The sequence below is a fragment of the Larimichthys crocea genome, chromosome XIII, assembly GCF_000972845.2.
Source record: "Larimichthys crocea isolate SSNF chromosome XIII, L_crocea_2.0, whole genome shotgun sequence".
In the NCBI taxonomy this organism is placed as follows: Eukaryota; Metazoa; Chordata; class Actinopteri; family Sciaenidae; genus Larimichthys; species Larimichthys crocea.
Window position 1 is genome coordinate 31,855,358 of NC_040023.1, and position 26,515 is coordinate 31,881,872.

The 26,515-nt window shown below is 38.5% G+C and overlaps 1 protein-coding gene and 2 long non-coding RNA genes across 3 annotated transcripts; 1 reads left to right on the plus strand and 2 right to left on the minus strand.

Moving 5' to 3' along the window:
* LOC113747252 (B-cell receptor CD22-like) lies at window positions 1-26,463 on the plus strand. Its single transcript, XM_027286227.1, has 13 exons — window positions 1-113; window positions 1,026-1,079; window positions 1,445-1,620; window positions 1,774-2,079; window positions 2,916-3,263; window positions 21,236-21,541; window positions 21,935-22,198; window positions 22,637-22,900; window positions 23,823-24,086; window positions 24,307-24,621; window positions 24,944-25,022; window positions 25,274-25,358; window positions 25,448-26,463. Exons 3-13 carry the CDS (start codon window positions 1,521-1,523, stop codon window positions 25,838-25,840), a joined length of 2,724 nt encoding a protein of 907 aa, XP_027142028.1. The 5' UTR covers window positions 1-113; window positions 1,026-1,079; window positions 1,445-1,520; the 3' UTR covers window positions 25,841-26,463.
* On the minus strand, window positions 16,459-17,189 carry LOC113747254 (uncharacterized). The gene is made up of 3 exons (XR_003463497.1): window positions 17,120-17,189; window positions 16,725-16,803; window positions 16,459-16,479 (listed from the first exon to the last, which is right to left on the minus strand). It is a non-coding gene; the product is annotated as an uncharacterized LOC113747254 (long non-coding RNA).
* LOC113747253 (uncharacterized) lies at window positions 17,773-19,625 on the minus strand. Its single transcript, XR_003463496.1, has 3 exons — window positions 19,475-19,625; window positions 18,818-19,080; window positions 17,773-17,895 (listed from the first exon to the last, which is right to left on the minus strand). It is a non-coding gene; the product is annotated as an uncharacterized LOC113747253 (long non-coding RNA).
* Window positions 26,464-26,515: the final 52 nt, after the last annotated feature.

Genomic DNA, 26,515 nt, shown 5'->3' on the forward strand with positions numbered 1-26,515 from the left:
CTTCATTTTAAGGTCAGTTCTTGCAGACTGCTTGAACAAGCAACACATATTTTAAGGAACTTCACTTCTCGGCACATCTTTCATCTGTCGTCCTCGAAAGACCTGCAGAAAATGTAAGTCATCATGACTTCTATATAATACATATCAAATCGTATTTTAAATTTTATTTTAAATAAAACAATTTTAATCCACTTGATCTTAGATCAATGAACCATTTTCAAAGGCAGAAAGAAAAAACAGAGCGAGGTGACAACATTTCTGTCAGAAGGAAGTTGTCGTTTGATTGCGGTATTGTTGCTTTTAAATATATTATTACATATTATACAAATTCTAACCCTTCAAACACAAAATGTCAATTCAGTTTTATTTATATACTGTAATACGAAATCATAAGTTATCTCATGACACTGAATTAATGAATACAAGACTATGTTTGTCACGTCTATGTTTCGAGTAAAGCTCCTGTTTTTACTTTTTTTATCATAAATGAATCTTCTATGTTTTGTCTGACAAAACCAGCATATTGTACCAATGACAAACAAGGTTGGAAAGTGTGCAACAAACATTTATTTTTTGCAAAAATCTTTCAAAGTAAGGAAGTATAGAAACACTGAACTAGTATTACTCTTATTGAATCCATTTCTAAACACCCATAAATGTCTGACAAATCTGAAAGAAATGCATTTAAAAAGGGTAGTGATTCATTAATTTGTTAAATTACGGTTTTTAAATAAAGTGATTTAAAAGCAGTAATATACACACTTTTTGCTCTATGAATAATAGATATGTTTGTTGACTGTTTGATATGTATCACATTTTTAAACTATATATACAGTAGGAGGTCCCTGCCCCATCTCTATCATAGAGGGTCCAGCTTTCTTACACTGATAAAGATTGAAAAACAAATATAAGGTCTGCAATCTCTGAGAATACTGCATTCAATAGCAACAATTAATCCCGGCTCTAAAAGTTAATTAGGGATGAAATGCACTAAAGATGTGAATTGTTCCATGTGTAATCTCCAGACACGAAGATGGCTACAGCTCTGACTCTCCTTCTCATGGCCTGTCTGCTGCAGAGTGAGTTGACGTTCATTCACATTCGGATACATGATTATAAAAACTATTAAACTTCAACTTTGCTTTGAAAGTACAACAACATTTGTAACATATTCATTACAGATACTGTTTTAGATACAGCTAAAGACTAAGCATGTTTTTTAGAGTAATATTTAATCGCTCTGATTTAAAGATTTGTGTCTTGTTTCAGGTGCCCAGTGTGGAGAGTTTAAGGTCTCTATGCCGAAGACTATAAATGTTCTGAGTGGATCCTGTGTGACCATCCCCTGCTCCTTTGATGTACAGGACAGATTTACATCAAACTTAGATAAAACATGTAAAGCATTGTGGAAAAATGAGCTAGATGTTGTTGTCTTTGATAGCAGTAATCCACAATCACCTATAAAAGGAAACTTGATAGGAGACTTAACAAAAAGAGACTGCACCACAACCCTGAACAACATGAAACCTGAAGACAGCAGAAAATATTACCTGAGAGTGGAATGTAACAATCCCTTCAAAATGAATTTCATTTATCAAAAACTGGAAATTTCAGTCAAAGGTAGGTTAAAGTTAATTTATTTACACATCACTCATTATTTCTCTTGTAGAACAGTTTTTACATCGTTTTGCATTTATTGTATTTTACAAATAGTATAAAAGTTGCGAGTGAATGACATTTTTACTGAGTGGTCAAAATATACCTTCCCACCAGATCAAATCACACCGACTCTGACTCCGTCTACACTGGAGGTGAATGATGGAACCTCAGTGACTTTGACATGCTCTGCTCCAGCTCCTTGTCCGTCTCATCCTCCAACTCTGACATGGACTCCTGGCCTGGGTGTCACTCAGGAGACACTGCGGGAGAATCAGGACAAAACTAAAGTCAAGACCTCTGTTCTGACCTTCACTGCTACTCAACGCCACCACGGACAGGAAATCTCCTGTACTGCTGTCTACAACCAACAAGATGGCAGCACTGAGTCATCTGTTTCCAGACTGACAGCTGATGTTTCATGTGAGTTCGTTTGTTGAATTGATCTATTGTCTATTAGTTTACTTGACTTGATGTTTGAGTCCAATTATTCTAACAATGCATTAGTCAATCAACATAAAAAAAATATTTTCATCCATTTGGATTGGTGATTAATTATTTTATAAACAATGTTTCCTGTTGTCAGAACATGAAGATTTGCATTATGAATTGAATGTCTCTGGGCTTCAGACTGTTACTCAGACAACAGGCTTTTTGAAGATGTCGACTAACATTGTGGCAAGTTGTGAAGGGCATCCTGTACAGTTTTCCAAAGTTAAACATACTAAACAATTAATTGGTCGGTCATAAAACTAATAAAGAGACTGATCAATAATAAAAATATACATCAGTTGCAGCTCTAGTTTAAATTTCTCATCTGTTACTTTGACAACAACCTTCATGCAAATATGCACCAGGATCAAAACTAAACTTTGATTTGTCTCCTCCATACTGATACATGACTGATGCCTTGACTGTAAAAACTACAGACAATTAGACAGTGAAGCCTTCACACCAAAGTACAACAGTATCTGTAATATATGCTACAGCAAAAGAAGTACACAGTCAGCTACAAAGGCGTGCTGCTGCCCTTTTCACAGAACTTTCATTTCATGGGTGAAACTATTTATTTTGATCAAAACATTGAGATAAAAATTGAAGGCAAAAGAGAATGTTTACACTCGTAATTTTGAATGATTAGATTAAATGAAAGATATAGTGCTGAGATTTTTAGCAAAGACAACTAAACAGTAATATTTCCTTGTTACTGTAGAGTTGTATTCACTTGTTCTGATTCAACGATTTGTGTCTTGTTTCAGGTCCTCAGTGTACAGATTCTGTCTCTATGCCGCAGACTATAAATGTTCTGAGTGGATCCTGTGTGACCATCCCCTGCTCCTTTGATGTACAGGACACATTTAGATCATACTTAGATGAAACATGTAAAGCAGTGTGGAAAACTGAGCTAGATGTTGTTGTGTTTGATAGCAGTAATCCACAATCACCTAAAAAAGGAAACTTGATAGGAGACTTAACAAAAAAAGACTGCACCACAACCCTGAACAACATGAAACCTGAAGACAGCAACAAATATTACCTCAGAGTGGAATGTGACAATCCCTTCAAACTGAATTTCATTGATCAAAAACTGGAAATTTCAGTCGAAGGTAGGTTAAAGTTAATTTATTTACACATCACTCATTATTTCTCTTGTAGAACAGTTTTTACATTGTTTTGCATTTATTGTATTTTACAAATTGTCTAAAAATTGAGAGTGAATGACATTTTCACTGAGTGGTCAAAATATACCTTCCCACCAGATCAAGTCACACCGACTCTGACTCCGTCTACACTGGAGGTGGATGATGGAACCTCAGTGACTTTGACATGCTCTGCTCCAGCTCCTTGTCCGTCTCATCCTCCAACTCTGACATGGACTCCTGTCCTGGGTGTCACTCAGGAGACACTGCTCTTTTTGTTTTCTTGTGACTTCCCTGTTTTAGTTTGAAATGTACCTGCCCTCTCTTTAAGGTCACGTGCCCGTCCTTAGTGTTAACATGTTGCCCGTTGTCTATATTAGGTCCTGTGTCGCCCTTTGTCCTGTGCAAAGGTTTTTTGTCTCATGCGATCACCAAGCCAGCTCTAAAGTCTGTTCAAGCCACAGTGTGGATTTTCATGAGGTTTTTTCCTGCCGTCGAAAGAGTGAGTTTTCTGTTTGTAACTTTCTTAGTCTAAGCTTTTGGTTCATAGTTCTTGGTTTAGAGTCAATTTATTGTCCGCCTCCTTTGGCGATATTTTCAGGTTCTTGGTTAAAGTGTATAAGTAATTGTCTAGCCTCCACCGTTCAGGAAGAGATTTTGTTTCTTTACTGTTTTTTCTAGTATGGTTTAGTGAGGTTTTGTAGCCCTTTGAGTTTCCTCCTTGGATTGGTTTTGATTTTGATAAGTTTGGCAGGGTCACCCGGTAATAAAGAGATTTTCCTCCTTAGGAGGATGTGTTTGTTAACTTTAGTTTGTGCTAGTCCCCTCATTGAGGTTAGTTTTCAAAGCCCTTGTTTGGGATCACTCTGTCGAGAGGTTTTTCATCTCCAATAAAAACTGGCGCACTGACACCCTCAGCGCCGGAGTCCTGATTTGAAGTTCCGGCATGACAATTTGTTTCTGTTTGCAATGGCCATTTACACCAGAGGACATCTGTCTTGCTGATAGTAAACAAAATAAGGTGCATACTGAACCAAAGAGATAATATTCTAAAATTCAAAAAAAAAAATCTAAATAGCTCTGTCAATTCTCCAATCAAATCACCATGCGGGTCGTACTGTCAATTTGCTAAATTTTATTTACCCTGATTATAAGTTAGTACAATCTATCACATTTGCACTCATGCAAAGCACAATATTATGTTGAACCCACACCAACACAACATTTTAAATACCAGATAACTATGTCTTGACATCAAAACACATTTTCTGTACAATAAATATTTCAGCCTTATTTTGCACTTGACTTTCTATAGAATTACCATACCTCTGTACAGCTCATCTATGTTTGTTGGCAGATATTGTGCCTACAAATGCATGAGAGCAGAAGAGAGCTAAAATAAACAGGAATAATGTCACGAGTGCAAAAAAATAACATTTCCCAGGTAAAGCAGGATGTGATTACAGTTAACATGATAAATTTATTATCTAAATTACCAAGATAAAGCGGTTTTATAAAATGACTGTTAAAGAACCTGTGCAGCATAACATTCTGTTATCATGTCTACAGTACATATATAACACAAAAGCTGATATGGACAATATTGTTATGAATGTGTAATTTTCCACTTGGCCAGCGCTTGTCCCCTTGCCTTTTGTACTTCGAATCATTGCGTCTACGTTCCTCGGAAAATGAACTTTTTCCACTGTGCATTGAAAAGAGGGGAGGAAAGTAAGAAGATGATGGATCAAATGCAGGTGTGCAACGCCACCTAAACAGCAAGGTGTAGTCCTCCATTTGGGCTTTCACCTCGGAATAACCCACTAGATGAGAGATGTTGTATGGCACCACACAACGAGGAAACCACAGCTAGAGTTCCCAAGGCCTTAGCCGATGCCTTCTGCTTCTGCATCCAGCGGGATATCCGGGCGGCTTTACAGGATCAAGAGCAGCCGCAGGTAGCCTAAACACAAATTACAAAGAGGTATGAGGCAGAGCAAAAGAAAAACGTCCAAACGTACTGGTAGAGGAATCTCCAACTGCTTTTGCATTGAAGTTCTCATAGCACCATGTGAGTTTTCATCTCTCTATGGGTGGTGCGTGGCAGCAAAAAAAAACAATACGGCAGTTGGCTGGCTGAGATAGCCAAATAATGGCACACTGATAACTATCGCAGACACAGGTTTCTGCAGCTGGATGATAGTGATGGGAAAAGCTGAACACCAATGTAGCGAATACACTGACTGCCATCAGTAACAAGGAGTCTGTGTAGTTTGTGGAGAAGAGGTTGAAGAGGTGCAAGGTGCACAGGATCTTGGCAAAGTCTAAATATGCCTGAACGCCGCTCATGCAATCTTGAGAGGAAGGATGATCAAACAGAGCAGGTCAGAGATATCAGATGGTAGCAGATGTCTGCCAGAAGTGGCTTGGAAGTGGATCTTAACTGAAGGCATAGAGAGCCAGGGAGTTGGCATGGCAGGCCTATCAGGAATGAAATGATGTAAAACTGAGAGGATGACCATCAAGTCCTCACCAGCTGTCTCCATTATGGCCCTAAACCAAAGGGGGAAAACACCATTTAAAATCAACATTTATGCAGAACAGACACAGAATTATATTTTCTATTTGTGATAATCGATTGTGATTGAATGGATCTTAAATTAAGTCTTCATGTGGCCAAATAAAAAAGAATCAATATTGTTCCTAATACCTAATGAGCAAGATTATATACAGGAATATATGACATGCGCATAATATTAAAGAGCAGTCAGGTAAAATGTAAACCAGATGTTTTGTCCCATCACCAAAACAACTCCAAAATTTTTGCCATAATTTCCGAATCAAATTAGGGCATTAAGGACAGCTAATACTGTAAGCTATGAAATCAATATCTTTAAGGTTTACACAGCAATATAAAAACAATATTGTTTAATGACAAATACGTTTTTCATACCCAGCTTTCCAAACATCAGATTTTCAACAGAAAAAAAGCATATTTACCTACTCGAAGGATGTTTTTCAAAAATGTGTAAAGGCTTTAAAAAAGACAAACTAAAGCTTGTTTTGTTTGCATTGCTGCGCCTTTCATGACATAGCAGCCAGATACTTGCAAGTTCAAAGATGAGCCACTACTCCTCAACTCATCCTACACTTAGCGCACGCAACAGTCGCGTTATATTGACAACAATGCAAAACTATTGTTGACCTTTACAATGAGTATGTAATGAAGTAAGTACATCCCCCCCTCCATTCAGAAAGATATCGAACATGATTGTTCAATTTTCACCAAGCCATGGAGCCTGGTTCATGTTTTTTATTATATAACTTTTCTTGAATTCACCGTCCAGTGTTGGTATCATTGGCTCAAAGCATTTCGATAGCTCATATAGTTTAGAGTATAGTAGCCTTTATTCTATGGTCTGTCCCCAGAGCCTGAAATATTTTGAAATATGGTTTTCCTTCTGTCACCCTATTTATATAGGCCATCAATTAGGAGTGCAGCAGGGAATCAACATGGCACCCCGTTTAAGTGGTATAAATCTGCCACAGGCATACTGATGTATATGTTGGGTTCCTTTTGCAACATGAAGTCTATATTGAATTACATGTTCAAGATGGAGTATTTTACAGCAATTCCCTCAGTCTGGATGAAATGGTATAAAAAGGAAACCATGTAATACCCACTGTTAAAATATTACAACAATTCATTTGTTACCAAGCAATGGCACTTAAGCAGACTGCTGCTGTCAGTACTGAGCTACTGTGTGAAGACCGCACAGCAGATTTCCTCCGATCAGCATTTAGATAGGTAGCCATGCTGTAATTCATTCTGTGAAAAAAGTCAAAAGCAAAGTTCAATATTTCCTCACGTCTTGAGCAATGAAAGCAACAGCAGGAGAATTAAAAAAAAACTGTCATGTTTTTATTGCATAGAATAAGTGATCCTGCACCCTTGCTAATGCTGCATTTCGCCACCTCTTAGGTCAACTCTTGTGCGTTTCGGGTACTGTTGAGCTTCTGGTTGGCTTGCATTTCTACCACACAATCCATTGTCATAGATACAGGAAAGATATCTCACCTCAGGGTGCCTCTACCTGGTCTGCTTGGGATGATTGTGTATCTACACGTGCGATCTAATAGAGAGAAGAGAGAGAGAGAAGAAAAGATGAAAGTGACAAAGTGAGTGAGAGCCCATATACGATGCTTTGGAATGTCTTAGTTCAATTTAGGCACTTGATACCTGGTTTACAAAACTAGTGCTTTTCTTGTATGTTTGGGAACTTTACGGACAACCATGTCATACGCCACATCATGTCTGTCTCATATCATACAGCCAAGTAGTGAGCCAATTAAAAAAAAAAAACGCTTTCTTTACCTTTGATGACTGTTGGTGTATTTTTCTGTGGCTTTTGTATTGTCCGGTGATCTTTTGGGCCTTAAAAAAAAGAAAGATATTTTTATGATATTTAAGTTGTAATTTAGCCAATAAATTTATTGTCAACTGTAAAGACAAAATTCCAGTTTGTTTCATACCTTAAAATGATTGGTCATGTTGCTACAAATCCCTGTAGCCAGCTGTGGGGTAAATGAAATAACAATAAAAAAGATGTAATATAGCTTTACAGTGATTATGACGGACAAGTTTGAAGCCATACACCAAACCTGTTCATACCCCATGATTCTCTACACTGAACATCGCACATCCAAACAGGCAAAACCAGGAAGCATATAAAGGTTCAACCCATATAGCCAAATAGCTATAAAGACTAATAGTTAGTAATATCATACACAAAAAGAACAAAACTGATCTGCTTTTGGGTGTGCCAGTAACTTAACACTTGTGTTATTCCACAGAACACTCTTTGGTGTTCTTGGCCACCCAGAGTAGTTAGTGGCCGTGCCACGATATATCAGAGGCTGTCTTTGAACTTGTCCTCTCATTATGCCGGAAGCAAAATTTCTTCGTATATGTAAAGACAAAGCTGAAGGAACGAGGGCAAGTGTCATTTCCATCAATACACAACGGTCCAGTTTATGGAAGCGTTAGGGGATTGCACTCAAGCTATGACAGACAACACTTCAGAACCTTCCCCTGTCCGGGGGTGCATGCGGACTCAGCAGAGTACAGGAGCATCTAGACAGATATAACAAAAATATTATTTAAATCTTGGACATAAGTGAAACTGATATTTCATGGGTTTTTTTGGGTGTTTCAGACTCTCTGTGCATTGTTTCCTGTCTGCTTACTGGGTACAGATTGAGACTAAAGGACAGCGTGTGGATAATAATATAGTTAGTTATTTTATATTAATAATAAAATAAATTATGTTTCAAAGCAGTTTTTTTTTTCTCTCCCCCTTCCCTATGTATTAAATACTGATCATATCCGGCTCCCTCTGCAGTTCCTGCTGCTTCAGGAGGAGATGGGCGGTTTTTCACGGTATCAGTTTCTTCTTCTTCGCATTATTATGAGAGATACGTCCTTCATATAGAATTGGACTATGATAGCCCTCAGGTTTATTTACTGAACGTTCAGTTCAGTTCAAACGTTGGCTCAGTGGAGTGGAAGCTGGCGTGCTACTGCAGATGCAGTTGAGTCCCCTTACACTGTGTTTGTGTCTAGGCTCACACTCTCTCAGCCATGGTAAAACCACAAGTCCTCAAGCTTCGTTAGTGGCGCAAGGCGACAATTAAGAAATTAAACTCTTGCATGATAGTTCTTGAAACTATGTTGTCATTTACCCTCATGGTTGTGAGGTTATGTCACACTGGGGACAAAAGCGAATACATAAATATCTGACATAGTTTTACCCCTTTCAGCATGTTTTAAGGAGTGGATAAATGGTCACTGAGTACACGGGGCCTGACTTAAGTTAAATAAGATTTCATTATCTTAATGCTAATGTTTAGTTTCATCATTGACGTATATGATTTTTTTTGTTCTTATGTTCTTTTCTTATTTTCTTATCACAGTTTCTAAAAAAAAAAACACTCTATAAATTAAAGAGAAGCATGATTATGAAAAAATGACCTTTCCCTATAAAAAATTAACTAAATACCAATAACAAATGGCACTGGTTCTGTTCCATCAGTCCAAACAGAGATAAGGGTGCGCTGTGGCCATGTTGGATCACTGGAAGGTCTGCTGGAATAAATGGAAAAGTCCTTAATTAAGTTATCATTGGAAACCACCTTGTTAACCGCCAATTGTCATGTCGAAAGGTCTACTCTGTTCTCTAATTAAGTCCTCCATCTCATCCAGAAGTTCAATTTAACGTGAAGTGAACGGCTGATATTGAAGCACTTGCATTGTTTTGCCTGTATCGAATGAGATTATAATATCAATTGGTCTTATGTTTTTTCCAAATAAACGGTGTTTTGGAGACATAGCTGCAGGTATGGTTGTCTTGCGCTCTGCTGTGGTTGGTGTTTTGATTTACATTGTGTTCTTGGTTTTGTTTGCTTCGTTTTCTGTTGGTCTTGTTACCTAACAAGTTTGAGCTGTTATCCTTCTCGTTGGCTTAAAAGTTCATTATTAAAACCTGTGAAACACACACAGTTCCCCTGTAACAATAGTATTGCCCATTCAGGTCTCTGAAACTTTCAATCGTCTGTTACATATCTTTTGGGTCTCTTTCATACTGTAACTGTAGCTTGTTTCCCCCTTTTAATTTCCCTCTATAGCATGTAAATATGTTTATGTTCATCCAGTGCTGACATCATATTATATTGTGTATAATGTTTAAACGGAGTGAAAACTACAATTAGGTGTAAGACTCATGCCATGAGCGCCAACTTTTCCTCTCATGTATTTAACCAAATTGTTTAATGAACGGCGTTAATCACCTTGTACACGTTAAGGAACTTTGCAAGATGATTTTCCACAAATATTTCCTTAAGAAGACGAAGCTAACACTGTGTAGGGCAAACAAACAAACTATGGTGTTGGTGGGTGGGGATTAAACCTGTGTCAACTTTACTGTAAACTAAAAAAAATGGGACATTGTAGACCTGTTGTAGCAAAGCACAGTCAAGGCGTCACATGTCGATGTCCCAAGCGTGCAGATATTCAAGCCTACCACTCCATCTCATGTGGATATTGGCTTAAGTCTTTTTTTTATTTTTTTATCCATGAATAGAAAAATATTCTAGTAACTTGTGCATCATTTAATATACATATCCTCCCCAACTTCATCCTGATGATTTAGTATATTTGGAAATTTTGGGATATCCACCAAAATTTGAAACAATATTGGCTGCAGAGCAATGAGTTCGCTTCACGTTAAGTGTTTATATTCATGTGTTGTGGCCGGACAGAGCCATGTGTAGTATTGTATTTTGAATAATCCTTAACATATCAGTAAAGGACATAGATTTAAATAGTAAGATTTGTGTTTTACGTTGACACATCCAGACCCAAACCAGGCGGACTGTCCCGCTCCAATGTCATTGTGAGCAATGCAGGAGATAGAAGTATCTCGGGTGGATGTTGTTGAAGGTTTTTCTCCCAGTTGAATTTTATCCGGATGTGCTGACCCATCCTCTTTTTGAACCATGAATAAGTGTGTGGTTGTGGGTTACAATCAGCAGCACACTCCATGAGATGCTGCCACCCTCTATTACTGGTGTTATTTCCCAGCTTCAGGATCACAGTCACAGGTTTGTCTGTGGATACAGGAAATCATAACATACAATTAAAATATAGACAGTTCCCAAGAAACATGCAAGTAATTTCATTGCTTACTGTACACTCCACATAAAATGTGTGATCGTTGTTTGACTCTCTTATGTAGCCCAAACAACTCACTTTGCTGTTATGCATTTTATGTGTTGCTCGTCCTTGCAGAGTTTCTGTGTACACCCATGCCCTGATATTTTCTCACTGAAAGCCATCGAAGTGAGGTTTCCAGGAGTGGATTTTTTTTTCCAATAAAGGGATGGAGGTGAGAAAGGGCAGGAGTGGCTTATGCTGCAGTTGACCTGAAAAATCTTCCCATCACTTATCTGCCTCTGAATGGAGATTAAGGAGCTTTTTTCTCTGGAAGTCACAGTTTTTTATTTCTAGATTAGCAACTGTGTAAATAACATGTACATTAGCACATAAATTGCATGTGTGGATTTAATTTAAAGTTATCCTGTTAGGTTGCATTCATCACATGGTATGGTGCAGATTAAATGTACATAGCCTTCATATGTAGTCAAGTAAATGCTCAAGTACAGAGGGACAGAAAACAGCAGTATGTAAAACTGTCTTGTTAAAGGGTTAGTGTGGGTTTTTTATGCAGGACTTCAAGAGATACTTAGTCATTGTGTTATTGTGCTACAATTGATCAGCGCGCTCCCAGTTTGGAGAAACACAGAAAAGACTATAGGAGACTAGCAGCAGGTTTAAAGTACAGGAAAGCCCTGCTGTGGACTTTTTAGCCACCTAAAAATTGAAAAAAAAAGCTGTAAAAATGCTTTAACCTGCTGCTCGTCTCCAATAGGGTAGCGGCACTGAATAAACCTATGTGACCCAGACACTAGAAATGACTCTACAGTGCAGTATGTCCCATATTAAACTGTTTCTGTAGTATATTTCTCATCTATAACCTGCAAATTATGATCGATTAATTTTTTTTTTAAATTTTGCATTCTGGCTTGAATTTCGGAAATTTAATATAAGTTTAACAATACTTACCAACAAAGATGGTTACAATTTTGTCCACTGAATTTCTGAGTTGTTGAAGTGTCTGGGTGATCCAAAACATATACTTCAAGCTTGTTGTCTGTTGCCTTCACATATTATATCAGGTGCAGTTGCCCTCTGCAGCTTTACCCACTACGAGGTGCGGCCTCTGAACTGCGGTACTATTTCATCAGGGTGAAGTCCATCATACATGACGATATACTTTATGGGATGGTATTGTACCAAGTTGACCGAGAATGAGGCTGTGGGTCTGACATGGCACTACAACACAGCTCCCTTCACTGCGGTAATTGTTTTGGGTACACTGATGCTCCAGCTCCACCTGCTCGAGCACTGAAATACCTTTGTGGGGTGAGAGGAGAAAGTCAGACAGTGGTTAAACGACAAAAAAAAAAAAAAGTTAGTTGTGGTTGCTCTGTTTCGTAGTGCTATTTTTGTTCATGAATGAGAAAATGAACATGTGACACAAGGAAACTCAGACACACAACTTTGTGGTTCATCACTTTCACAGTAAAATCTCCCTGAGTGACAAAGTGAAAATATTGCTGTAACGTACCATACGAATGTCTTCATGTCTTCTTCAAGACAAATTACATCACTTATTTTATTATATTCACAAAAAATGTATATATATTTGGGATGAATGAATGCCTGCACTTCGTATGTACATCACCTGTGATCGTACGTAATGCTTTGCAGCACTGAGTCATACAACACCAATATTTTACTGACTTTGGAAAAATGGATCATAATTTATGGAGAAACATTATTTCTGTTTTTTCCTCCGTTGTCCTCTGGCTGCTGCCAGTCAATGTTTAGTGATTTTACAGAGTATCAAGGAGGACAGTTACTTAAACTGCTGCAGAACTAAGCTGCTATGCCAGCTAATGTTGGCTCATTTGTTAGCCAGGGTGCCTGACTGTGAACTCAGAGCACAGAGGGAGCATTGGTTTTCGTACCACAGGCATTTTAAAGCACCGAAAAGACACTTTCAATTTGGTTTAGATATGGAAAAAAATTAAAGAACAAATAATACAGAGATTGAATTATTAAATTAATTCTTTGAGGGCTCCAGGCTGCAACCATTTGCTGCAAACCATCAAGTCAAGTACAACTACAACTTTTCTTTGGTGGCACTGATGGTAAAATGGCAGGTGTGTTAACAGCAGAGAAGTGCTCTCCTCGCAGGTATTCTGTTCCCAATTTGCGACCTTATAATAACTAATATATACCAATATCGTAACCAGGTACATTGCTGTCTTCGTCTCCACTCTGCTGTCTGTTTCTGAGCTGCAGCTCTGTGAGGCTGAGCTTCATACACTTGCAGTGAAACAGGCTGAACCGGGCGCTTGTGTTTTGATTTATTTGTCTTATATGAATCATTGAGAAAATAACATATGATTTCTCTGCTCACCGCTTTGTCCTCACTATGGCACTCGCTCTCTTTATTCGCTATTCTGTCACTCACTATGTTTACAAACAGCAAACAACACTTTTTCTGCCTTGTCAAAAAAGCATTTGTTTGAGGATATTAGTATTTATGCATGTGTATTTTTATGTATGAGTTTTATGTATTTTGGGTGATGACACCATAAAACAGTCGGCAGACACTGGCTCATTGAAATACCTGCCCTAATCTTACACATCAGTACTAACTTAAGGTTATTTGTTTCAACGGGTTTTAAGGTCATAGCTATTCTAATTGCCTGTTCTGTGATTTTAATGTTAAAATATTTATCTTCACATTTACTCCTGTTTGCAATCATCAAGGTCAACAATGTGTCAAGAAATTACCTTTGCGGACAGGAAGTGACAAAAGTTAATGCTTGCTATCAATGTAAAAAGTTAGTCTGGAGCCTGTTTTTTAAGTTGACACTAATATCAGAATATTAGAATTGTGTTATCTTTTGTTTAAAATGATACCCAGCAACAGACCCAGAGGTACAAATAATAAATAAGCTTAATATTACCCAGAAACAAGCTGAGCAGTTTAAGCAGATGAGCAGTCCCCATGAAGAAAACATATTCAGTGGAGTCGCCTTTTGAATCGAAGTTTCTGAAACACAGCAGCTGTAACAATGTACGCAGTTAGATTGTGATAATTCCTCATTGTAAACATTTCTGCAAAATATGTGTTAAATACTGAGCAGAGTCGTATGTGAGACATTAAAACGGCTCAAGCACCTCCAGGTTTATCAAGTAACGAAAAAAAGTTTTGTTAATTTTCATTTTAGACTATTCTTTAACATTTAATCAGAAAGTCAGATGTGAAAGAGTTTTAGAATTTGAAAAATAGTCTCTGGATTCATATTTGCTTGTGAGTGATGTGGACAAGAAGGCTTACCTTTCCAGAAGAGCTGCTGCAAGATATGTTTGTGATGGCCCACTGATCTGTTACTGTACCACTCTACAGCCCCTGTGTAAAGTCACCTCAAACAGGAAACTCTGAGCTGAGCTCATTTAAAGCAGTCAGCCTCAACAGTGATCAGCCCGAAAGACACCCCACCACTGTTTGTATAGCACATGAAATATGTTTCAAACACGGGTAAGTGGAAGTTAGATTAAAACAAAAAAATGAATACAAACTCAGAAATCGACAGGAATGCTTTATGTGTCAAGAAGCTAGATATAGATATAAAAAAAATTATAATAAAAACACTCAAAAGCAAAACTTACTATTTGTCTATTGCTCCTTAATTTTTATGTCTGCAAACAGTTGCACAGTCTATGTTTACAATAATAGAAGTGAATAAACACAGCACACTGTAAAATGTCAAAGACAATCATCAATTTATACACACCAAACATTATTATGAGTAGATAATACATGTAAAATACAGCATATTATTGGTAAAATACATATTATGCACTTAAAACAAATTCTTAAATGTATCTGACCTAAAGCGAACTTAATTACAAAGGAACATATAGGCAGGCCCGACCGTTTGCATAAGGACCACAACTGCTGAGGGGGGAGAATCACACAGTTAACCTTTATATGCTCTCATCCAGATTTGTCATGAGGTGTCTGCACATAGATGCATAGTTACATATTAACAATAGTACTATTATATATAGATGGTTTACATTGAGACACTTATCTGTGTAGCTAGCTGTTATTCTAAGTCCATCTGGACTTTGAGGTTATTCGGATAGGAGTACCGGAGAGCCACCCTGGTAGCTGTCAGGTGTGTTAATCCATGTAAAACAATTTATGTTAAAAGAGCCATGTGGGATACGGTGTCTCGGGTCCCAGTGGTGTTTTTTTCTCCTGTGTGTGGTTCCTTTTACGAGGCTAAGGGAGAAAACAGGTCAAGGTAAGGGCTATCTGTTCGGGCATCCTAGGAGAAGGGCCTCCTTTCTCGTCCCTCTCTATATAACACGAGTATACTATTGTTTATTTAGTTGCATGTCTTGGAGGCATAATCTCCACCGTATATAAGGGCTTGTCCCGCATAGATCAGGAGAGTCTCTCATCATTCGGCCAGGGGCTCTCCAAGTAACGTTCACTTGCTACGATACTGAACTTATTGTAATAATTGTTATACTACTAGGCAGTGTCGGCTGAGTTTTTTCTCAAACATCTTCAACTGCATCCCCACTGAATATACGACGGTACTGTACGGTGCTGTTTGTCTTTTTTTTGACTGCATCATCTCACAGACCACTATTGTCATTTTGAGATTTGGTTTGTAAAGTTGTCATCACGTGAGAAACACGTCTGGCATGGAGAATCTCCTATCGTGTAACCTTCTCTGGCGCCATGAGTTTACTATGGGTTACAGGAATGCCGGAAACTTTATCATCATTTCAATAGAATCGTAATTTAGCCTGATTGCTCCCAATGCTAAAATCTTGTATTATAATGTAATTGTATGTGCAAATCTAAGGCCAAATAAGATATTTTTAGGACCAGCAATATAGAACTATGATCTATTTGTGCCTATCACTCTTGTTTTTAAATGTAACCTGGGCATATTCACATTCACCTCCTTGTTCACATTTCTAGGCCCCCATGTTGTCAACAGGCTTCCCACTTCCAGTGCATTGCTCAGAATATTTTTGCGTGTGACCTCCACCATGCACCTCTCTTCCTCAAGATAAGAACCACCAGGTTGGTCCAGGTCCACAGTGCTTTCTCTCTTCTTCTTGCTTTTGGTCTTCCAATTCACGCTGGAGTAAATAACATTGGCGCCTTCCTCATTCTTTTTTCTGAGCTTTCAGTCGGTCCTTCTTCGTTTGTTGCTCCAGAGTTTGGCAAGTTGGCACTCGTTGGCCTACTGGTGTTGGCATAAATGCTGTCTTCAGCTTCAGTGTTGGGTACCTGCAATTAAAGACAAAACATCTTTGGTACAGATTCATGCTAATCGGGTGTAATTACTTTAGTAGAGAACTGTCTTCTTCTAAGTACCTCATTTCCCTCTCCAGCTGTTGTAGTCTCCAGTTGGCTCATGCTACTGTGCTCTTAAGAGCTTATGGTGAATCTTCTGAGCCCTGAAAAATGCAGAAGATGTAACCCATGAGTATTTTTAATTAATCTTTGAATTAAATATACCCATGTCTACCACAACTCATTTATTAATCAACATGAAACCACTGAGTGATAGAGAAAAGGAACAAGTGGTAATTGTTTCTTTTGGACAAGACCCGGTCCCCTCAGGATGGTAAAAGAGTGTTTTTTGATGGATGAAGACCCAAAACAAGACTGTACAACATTGTGTCTCAAACTTTAACCTTACCTGATCACTAAAAGCAGAGCACATACTAGTACAAGCAGCGCGACAACTGTGGTGATGAAGACTATCAGCATCACTGAGTCTGAAACATACAAGGGACAAGAAAAGTTAAAATAAAAGTTTTCTTAAGGCCCATTAGTCCTGAGTGAAACCTGAAATAAATCTGTTATTTACAGGAACATGCACCAGTATAAGTTGAAAAACAAACTTTAGATGGATGATACTGATCCCGGGGATGAGGTAGACACATTGAAAAAAATGGTGCTGTTTGCGTGTCTATTATTAGTGTGGAAGTATACTATTTTCAAACAAATTGAGGAAATATGACATCAGACATATGAGAAGTCATTTATAAATTCAAGATAGTTTCTGACTATGCATTAAGCAGAAAGACAAACCGTGACTTTTTGCAGATGTTGGAGATTCAAGGCTGTAGACATGAACCCCGCTGAGTCACAGATCCTCGAGAGTTGGAGCTGCGGCAGAGCAAGGTGGAAAGATCCCCCTTGGTGTTGATTCACAGTGATGATGACTCAGACCTGTGTCATTTAGAGACTCACTGCTGATTGCAAACTTGTCAGAGTGATTGACAGGTAGCCCGTCCAAATCCACACTGTAAAGTGGGAGCAGGATTTCCCACAGTCTCACAGGAACAGTTGAGCTGGTCTGCAGTTTGGGTGCAGTCAGATGAGGCAGGATCTGTGGAGCAACGGTAATGAATGTGGAGAAGACACATAACAGACATATAAGTTAGTCTTTAGTCGAGATTGATTGATAAATAACAAGAGGTCAAATAAGCTGAGCTTAGCTTAATGCAAACTAAATACCTTTTATATGTTAAATCTTTTTGAATTACAATGAATAGACTAAATTATGCTTTGAATTAGGTAACAAAACATTTGAATCAAGTGATACATACACTGAACATCTATTTGACGGATGTGGATCGTCCAGCTCCAAGATCATTTCAGCCTCACAGAAAAAAGGAACACTGACTTTAAGCTTGAATGGTAAAACATGTCCGGTCCCCATGACAGTCTCCTGGCCCCTGAGCTGTGTACCAGGTGTAGTCCCTCACTGCTGGGTTGGCAGTACTACTGCATGTCAGAGTCACAGTGCTGTCTTCTGGTACTGGACAGAGGGACTGACTGACATGTGGTGTGTTTGGGTGGATCTGAAAAATGAAAGATTGTCTGATATTATAATGAATGACGCCAAATTATGTCTTCCTCCAATTCTAACCTGAAAATTGTCACACCGCGGTGAGGTCAAGTTGGGTTTTTGTTCTATCTCGTCATTTCCTGGTTTTTTTGATATTACCTCCTCCCCTTTCAGGTCACTGCCCTTCCTCATGTGTCACCGGTCTGATTGTTTCCACCTGTTTCCCATTACCCTGTGTATATCTTGTCTGCATCTCCCTGTTGTTGTAAATTCTTAGTCTAGCCTTTTTGTTTCCTAGTGTTTAGTGTTGTTGTGTTTTCAGCCTCCTTTGGAGCGCTTTCAGTTAATGTTTGCAGCCTGTTGTTTTTTCCTCCTTGTGACTGATTTTGATTTTGATAACCTTTTCATAAAGTAGTTTAGAGTTTTTCTCCCTTTGGACTGATTTTTGTTTTCCCTAGTTTAGGCCTGTTTCATAGCCTGCCAGAGCCTCACTCTGTCAGGTTTTTTTTGTTATATCAATAATAAGCTCATTGACACCTCTGCGCCTGAGTCCTGTTTTGAGTCCGGCCTGACAAAAATATAGTATTGACATTTAGTTACTCTGCAGTGCAAATGTCTGAACAATGCAGCATGCAACTGGTATTTTCATTGGTCACTAGTACTCTCCAAGTTAATAGGAAATTGTGCTTAAATGATTAACTAGCTTCTACCAAATGTACAATATCCCAGACGTGTTGATAAAGTTATAAGGCGGAATCCTTAAATGTCTTTTTGACAACAGGGTGGTGTGAAAGTTTTAACATCCTAAAGATAATTATGTAAAAGAACTGAATAAACCATTTAATGACAAAACGTGATAATTTGTAAATCAGTGACTTCATACAGATAGAACTATCAGAGTACAATAGAGCATATAAGTTTGAAATTTATAATACACTGAACATCTATTTGACTGATGGTGGATCGTCCAGCTCCAAGATAATTTTTTGCCTTGCAGAAAAAAGGAACACTGACTTTAGAAGCTTGAATGTGTAAAACAGGTCCGGTCCCCATGACAGTCCCTGGACTCCCTGAGCTGTGTACCAGGTGTAGTCCCTCACTGCTGGGTTGGCAGTACTACTGCATGTCAGAGTCACAGTGCTGCCTTCTGGTACTGGACCAGAGGGACTGACTGACACTGTGGTGCTTTGGGGTGGATCTGGAAAAAAAGGAAAAAAAAATAAACGTAGTACTTTGTGTGAGACTTCACACTGACTGACTCTGGTGTTTTTGGTGTTAAGCATTCTGAAATTCTGAATAAAAATGTCAGATATAGTCACTTTTGTCATATTTGTCATTTTTGTGTTGGCCTCTTTTTTTGTAAAATCCATTCTGGTACACACTGTCTTTTTTTTCTTTTACTTTTTCAGCATGGACTTCACCTTCCCACTTTGATTATTCACACAAAATAAAACTTGGCACAGATCAGTGGAGAGATTTTATCTGTAGTCATTTAGTCTGTGAATTGAAACATGTAAAGAATACCTCCCTGTATGATTAATCACTAATCTAACTACTAACAGACAATAGATCAATTCAACAAAGGAACTCACATGAAACATCAGCTGTCAGTCTGGAAACAGATGACTCAGTGCTGCCATTTGTTTGTTGTAGACAGCAGTACAGGAGATTTCCTGTCCGTGGTGGCGTTGAGTAGCAGTGAAGTTCAGAACAGAGGTCTTGACTTTAGTTTTGTCCGGATTCTCCTGCGTGTCCTCCTGAGTGAACCCAGGACAGGAGTCCATGTCAGAGTTGGAGGATGAGACGGGCAAGGAGCTGGAGCAGAGCATGTCAAAGTCACTGAGGTTCCATCATTCACCTCCAGTGTAGACGGAGTCAGAGTCGGTGTGATTTGAGCTGGAGGGAAGGTATTTTGGACCACTCAGTGAAAATGTATTCACTCTCAATTTTTATACTATTTGTAAAATATAATAAATGCAAAACGATGTAAAAACTGTTCTACAAGAGAAAATAAGACTGACCTGTAAGTAAATTAACTTTAACCTACCTTTGACTGAAATTTCTACTTTTTGTTCTTTAAAATTGTGTTTAAGGGATTGTCACATTCCACTCTGAGGAAATATTCTTTGCTGTCTTCAGGTTTCATGTTGTTCAGGGTTGTGGTGCAGTCTCCTATCAAGTTACTTTTATAGGTGATTGTGGATTACTGCTATCAAACACAACAAATCTAGCTCAGTTTTCCACATTGCTTTACAGTTTCATCTAAGTATGATCTAAATGTGTCCTGTACATCAAAGGAGCAGGGGATGGTCACACAGGATCCACTCAGAACATTTATAGTCTGCGGCATAGAGACAGAATCTTGTACTGAGCCTGAAACCGACAAAAATCTTTGAATCGAACAAGTGAATACAACTCTACAGTAACAAGGAAATATTACTGTTTGTTGTCTTTGCTAAAAATCTCAGCACTATATCTTTATTTAATCTAATCATTCAAAATTACGAGTGTAAACATCTCTTTTGCCTTCAGTTTTTATCTCAATGTTTTGTCAAATAAATACTTTCACTCTGAAATGAAATTCTGTGAAAAGGGCCGCAGCACCCTTGTAGCTGACTGTGTACTTCTTTTTGCTGTAGCTATATTCAGATCTGTTGTACTTTGGTGTGAAGGCTTCACTGTCTAATTGTCTGTAGTTTTTACAGTCAAGGCACAGTCATGTATCAGTATGGGGACAACAAATCAAGTTTAGTTTTGATCCTGGTGCATATTTGCATGAGGTTGTTGTCAAGTAACAGATGAGAAATTTATAGAGCTCGCAACTGATGTATAGTTTTTTGATCAGTCTCTTAGTTTATGACCAATCAATAATTGTTTAGTATGTTTAACTTTGGAAAACTGTACAGGATGCCCTTCACAATTGCCACAATGTTAGTCGACATCTTCAAAAAGCCTGTTGTGAGTAACAGTCTGAACCCAGAGACATTCAATTCATAATGCCACATCTTCATGTTCTGACACAGGAAAATGTTTATAAAATATTAATCACTAATCCAAATGGATGAAAACAAAAAAAGACTGCACCACAACCCTGTACAACATGAAACCTGAAGACAGCAAAGAATATTTCCTCAGAGTGGAATGTGACAATCCCTTCAAACACAATTTTAAAGAACAAAAAGTAGAAATTTCAGTCAAAGGTAGGTTAAAGTTAATTTACTTACAGGTCAGTCATTATTTCTCTTGTAGAACAGTTTTTACATCGTTTTGCATTTATTATATTTTACAAATAGTATAAAAATTGAGAGTGAATGACATTTTCACTGAGTGGTCAAAATATACCTTCCCACCAGATCAAATCACACCGACTCTGACTCCGTCTACACTGAAGGTGAATGATGGAACCTCAGTGACTTTGACATGCTCTGCTCCAGCTCCTTGTCCGTCTCATCCTCCAACTCTGACATGGACTCCTGTCCTGGGTGTCACTCAGGAGACACTGCAGGAGAATCCGGACAAAACTAAAGTCAAGACCTCTGTTCTGAACTTCACTGCTACTCAACGCCACCACGGACAGGAAATCTCCTGTACTGCTGTCTACAACAAACAAGATGGCAGCACTGAGTCATCTGTTTCCAGACTGACTGCTGATGTTTCATGTGAGTTCATTTGTTGAATTGATCTATTGTCTGTTAGTAGTTAGATTAGTGATTAATCATACAGGGAGGTATTCTTTACATGTTTCAATTCACAGACTAAATGACTACAGATAAAATCTCTCCACTGATTCTGTGCCAAGTTTTATTTTTTGTGAATAATCAAAGTGGGAAGGTGAAGTCCATGCTGAAAAAGTAAAAGAAAAAAAAGACAGTGTGTACCAGAATGGATTTTACAAAAAAAGAGGCCAACACAAAAATGACAAATATGACAAAAGTGACATAATCTGACATTTTTATTCAGAATTTCAGAATGCTTAACACCAAAAACACCAGAGTCAGTCAGTGTGAAGTCCTACACACAAGTACTACGTTTATTTTTTCCTTTTTTTTCAGATCCACCCCAAAGCACCACAGTGTCAGTCAGTCCCCCTGGTCCAGTACCAGAAGGCAGCACTGTGACTCTGACATGCAGTAGTACTGCCAACCCAGCAGTGAGGGACTACACCTGGTACACAGCTCAGGGAGGCCAGGAGACTGTCATGGGGACCGGACATGTTTTACACATTCAAGCTTCTAAAGTCAGTGTTCCTTTTTTCTGTGAGGCTGAAAATGATCTTGGAGCTGGACGATCCACCATCAGTCAAATAGATGTTCAGTGTATGTATAAATTTCAAACTTATATGCTCTATTTACTCTGATAGTTCTATCTGTATGAAGTGCACTGATTTACAAATTATCATGTTTTGGCATTAAATGGTTTATTCAGTTCTTTTACATAATTATCTTTAGGATGTTAAAACTTTCACACCACCCTGTTGTCAAAAAGACATTTAAGGATTCCGCCTTATAACTTTATCAACACGTCTGGGATATTGTACATTTGGTAGAAGCTAGTTAATCATTTAATTACGATTTCCTATTAACTTGGTGAGTACTAGTGACCAATGAAAATACCAGTTAGCATGCTGCATTGTTCAGACATTTGCACTGCAGAGTAACTAAATGTCAATATTATATTTTTTCAGGTAGAATTAGAAGGAAGACATGATTTGGCGTCATTTTATTATAAATATCAGACAATCTTTCATTTTTCAGATCCACCCAAACACACCACAGTGTCAGTCAGTCCCTCTGGTCCAGTACCAGAAGACAGCACTGTGACTCTGACATGCAGTAGTACTGCCAACCCAGCAGTGAGGGACTACACCTGGTACACAGCTCAGGGAGGCCAGGAGACTGTCATGGGGACCGGACATGTTTTACACATTCAAGCTTCTAAAGTCAGTGTTCCTTTTTTCTGTGAGGCTGAAAATGATCTTGGAGCTGGACGATCCACCATCAGTCAAATAGATGTTCAGTGTATGTATAAATTTCAAACTTATATGCTCTATTTACTCTGATAGTTCTATCTGTATGAAGTGCACTGATTTACAAATTATCATGTTTTGGCATTAAATGGTTTATTCAGTTCTTTTACATAATTATCTTTAGGATGTTAAAACTTTCACACCACCCTGTTGTCAAAAAGACATTTAAGGATTCCGCCTTATAACTTTATCAACACGTCTGGGATATTGTACATTTGGTAGAAGCTAGTTAATCATTTAAGCACAATTTCCTATTAACTTGGAGAGTACTAGTGACCAATGAAAATACCAGTTAGCATGCTGCATTGTTTAGACATTTGCACTGCAGAGTAACTAAATGTCAATACTATATTTTTGTCAGGCCGGACTCAGGCGCAGAGGTGTCAATGAGCTTATTTATTGATATAACAAAAAAAACCCGACAGAGTGAGGCTATGGCAGGCTATGAAAACAGGCCTAAACTAGGGAAAACAAAAATCAGTCCAAAGGAGGAAAAACTCTAAACTACTTTATGAAAAGGTTATCAAAATCAAAATCACTCACAAGGACGAAAAACAACAGGCTGCAAAACATTAACTGAAAGCGCTCCAAAGGAGGCTGAAAAACACAACAACACTAAACACTAGGAAACAAAAAAGGCTAGACTAAGAATTTACAACAACAGGGAGATGCAGTCAAGATATACACAGGGTAATGGGAAACAGGTGGAAACAATCCGACCGGTGACACATGAGGAAGGGCAGTGACCTGAAACGAGAGGGCAGGTAAATATCAAAATAAACCAGGAAATGACGAGATAGAACAAAAACCCAACTTGACCTCACCGCGGTGTGACAATTTTCAGGTAGAATTGGAAGGAAGACATAATTTGGCGTCATTTCATTATAAATATCAGACAATCTTTCATTTTTCAGATCCACCCAAACACACCACAGTGTCAGTCAGTCCCTCTGGTCCAGTACCAGAAGACAGCACTGTGACTCTGACATGCAATAGTACTGCCAACCCAGCAGTGAGGGACTACACCTGGTACACAGCTCAGGGAGGCCAGGAGACTGTCATGGGGACCGGACATGTTTTACACATTCAAGCTTCTAAAGTCAGTGTTCCTTTTTTCTGTGAGGCTGAAAATGATCTTGGAGCTGGACGATCCAACATCCGTCAAATAGATGTTCAGTGTATGTATCACATGATTCAAATGTTTTGTTACATAATTCAAAGCATAATTTAGTCTATTCATTGTAATTCAAAAAGAATTTAACATATAAAAAGGTATTTAGTTTGCATTAAGCTCGTGCTAAGCTCAGCTTATTTGACCTGCTTGTTATTTATCAATCAATCTCTGACTAAAGACTAACATTATATGTCTGTTATGTGTCATCTCTACATTCATTACAGTTGTTCCAAAGATCCTGCCCTCATCTGACTGCACCAAAACTGCAGACCAGCTCAACTGTTCCTGTGAGACTGTGGGAAATCCTGCTCCCACTTTACAGTGGTATTTGGACGGGCTACCTGTCAATCACTCTGACAAGTTTGCAATCAGCAGTGAGTCTCTAAATGACACAGGTCTGAGGATCATCATCACTGTGAATCAACCACAATGGAGGGATCTTTCCACCTTGCTCTGCCGCAGCTCCAACTCTTTAGGATCTGTGACTCAGCGGTTTCATTTCTACAGCCTTGAATCTCCAACATCTGCAAAAAGTCACGGTTTGTCTTTCTGCTTAATGAATAGTCAGAAACTATCTTGAATTTATAAATGACTTCTCATATGTCTGATGTCATATTTCCTCAATTTGTTTGAAATATAGTATACTTCCACACTAATAATAGACACGCAAACAGCACCATTTTTTTCAGTGTAGTCTACCTCATCCCCGGGATCAGTATCATCCATCTAAAGTTTGTATTTTCAATATTATACTGGTGCATGTTCCTGTAAATAACAGATTTATTTACAGGTTTCACTCAGGACTAATGGGCCTGAAGAAAACTATTATTTTAACTTTTCTTTGTCCCTTGTATGTTTCAGACTCAGTGATGCTGATAGTCTTCATCACCACAGTTGTCGCGCTGCTTGTACTAGTATGTGCTCTGCTTTTAGTGATCAGGTAAGGTTAAAGTTTGAGACACAATGTTGTACAGTCTTGTTTTGGGTCTTCATCCATCAAAAAACACTCTTTTAGCTCCATCCTGAGGAGACCGGGTCTTGTCCAAAAGAAACAAATTAACACTTGTTCCTTTTCTCTATCATCAGTGTTTTCATGTTGATTAATAAATGAGTTGTGGGTAGACATGGGTATATTTAATTCAAAGATTAATTAAAAATACTCATGTAGGTTACATCTTCTGCATTTTTCAGGGCTCAGAAGATTCACTATAATGCTCTTAAGAGCACAGTAGCCATGAGCCAACTGGAGACTACAACAGCTGGAGAGGGAAATGAGGTACTTAGAAGAAGACAGTTCTCTACTAAAAGTAATTACACCAGATTAGCAGTGAATCTGTACCAAAGATGTTTTGTCTTTAATTGCAGGTACCCAACACTGAAGCTGAAGATAGCATTTATGCCAACACCAGTAGGCCAACGAGTGCCAACTTGCCAAACTCTGGAGCAAACAACGAAGAAGGACCGACTGAAAGCTCAGAAAAGAAGAATGAGGAAGGCGCCAATGTGATTTACTCCAGCGTGAATTGGAAGACCAAAAGCAAGAAGAAGAGAGAAAGCACTGTGGACATGGACCAACCTGGTGGTTCTTATCTTGAGGAAGAGAGGTGCATGGTGGAGGTCACACGCAAAAATATTCTGAGCAATGCACTGGAGGTGGGAAGCCTGTATGACAACATGGGGCCTAGAAATGTGAACAAGGAGGCTGAATGTGAATATGCCCAGGTTACATTTAAAAACAAGAGTGATAGGCACAAATAGATCATAGTTCTATATTGCTGGTCCTAAAAATATCTTATTTGGCCTTAGATTTGTCACATACAATTACATTATAATACAAGATTTTAGCATTGAGGAGCAATAAGGCTAAATGTATGATTCTATTGAGAATGATGACTAAGTTTCCAGGCATTCCTGTAACCATAGTAACTCATGGCGCCAGAGAAGGTTACACGATAAGAGACTCTCCATGCCAGACATGTTTCTCACGTGATGACAAGACTTTACAAACCAAATTGATCATCAAAATGACAATAGTGGTCTGTGAGATGATGCAGTCAAAAAAAAGACACAAACAGCACAGTACAGTACCATCGTATATTCAGTGGGGATGCAGTTGAAGATGTTTGAAGAAAAAACTCCGCCGACACTGCCTTAGTAGTATAACAAATTTATTACAATAAGTTCAGTATCGTAGCAAGTGAAACGTTACTTGGAGAGCCCCTGGCCGAATGATGAGAGACTCTCCTGATCTATGCGGGACAAGCCCTTATATACGGTGGAGATTATGCCTCCAAGACATGCAACTAAAATAAACAATAGTATAACTCGTGTTATATAAGAGAGGGACAGAGAAAAAGAGAGGCCCTTCTCCCAGGATGCCCCAACAGATAGCCCTCAACCTTTGACCTGTTCTCTCCCTTAGCCTCGTAAAAG

Coding starts and splice junctions, on each gene's coding strand:
- LOC113747252 (XM_027286227.1), top strand. CDS start 1,521: ATGAAACCTGAAGACAGCAGAAAATATTACCTGAGAGTGGAATGTAAC. Junction 25,023..25,273: donor GCTCTGCTTTTAGTGATCAG/GTAAGGTTAAAG, acceptor TGCATTTTTCAG/GGCTCAGAAGATTCACTATA. Junction 25,359..25,447: donor CAGCTGGAGAGGGAAATGAG/GTACTTAGAAGA, acceptor CTTTAATTGCAG/GTACCCAACACTGAAGCTGA.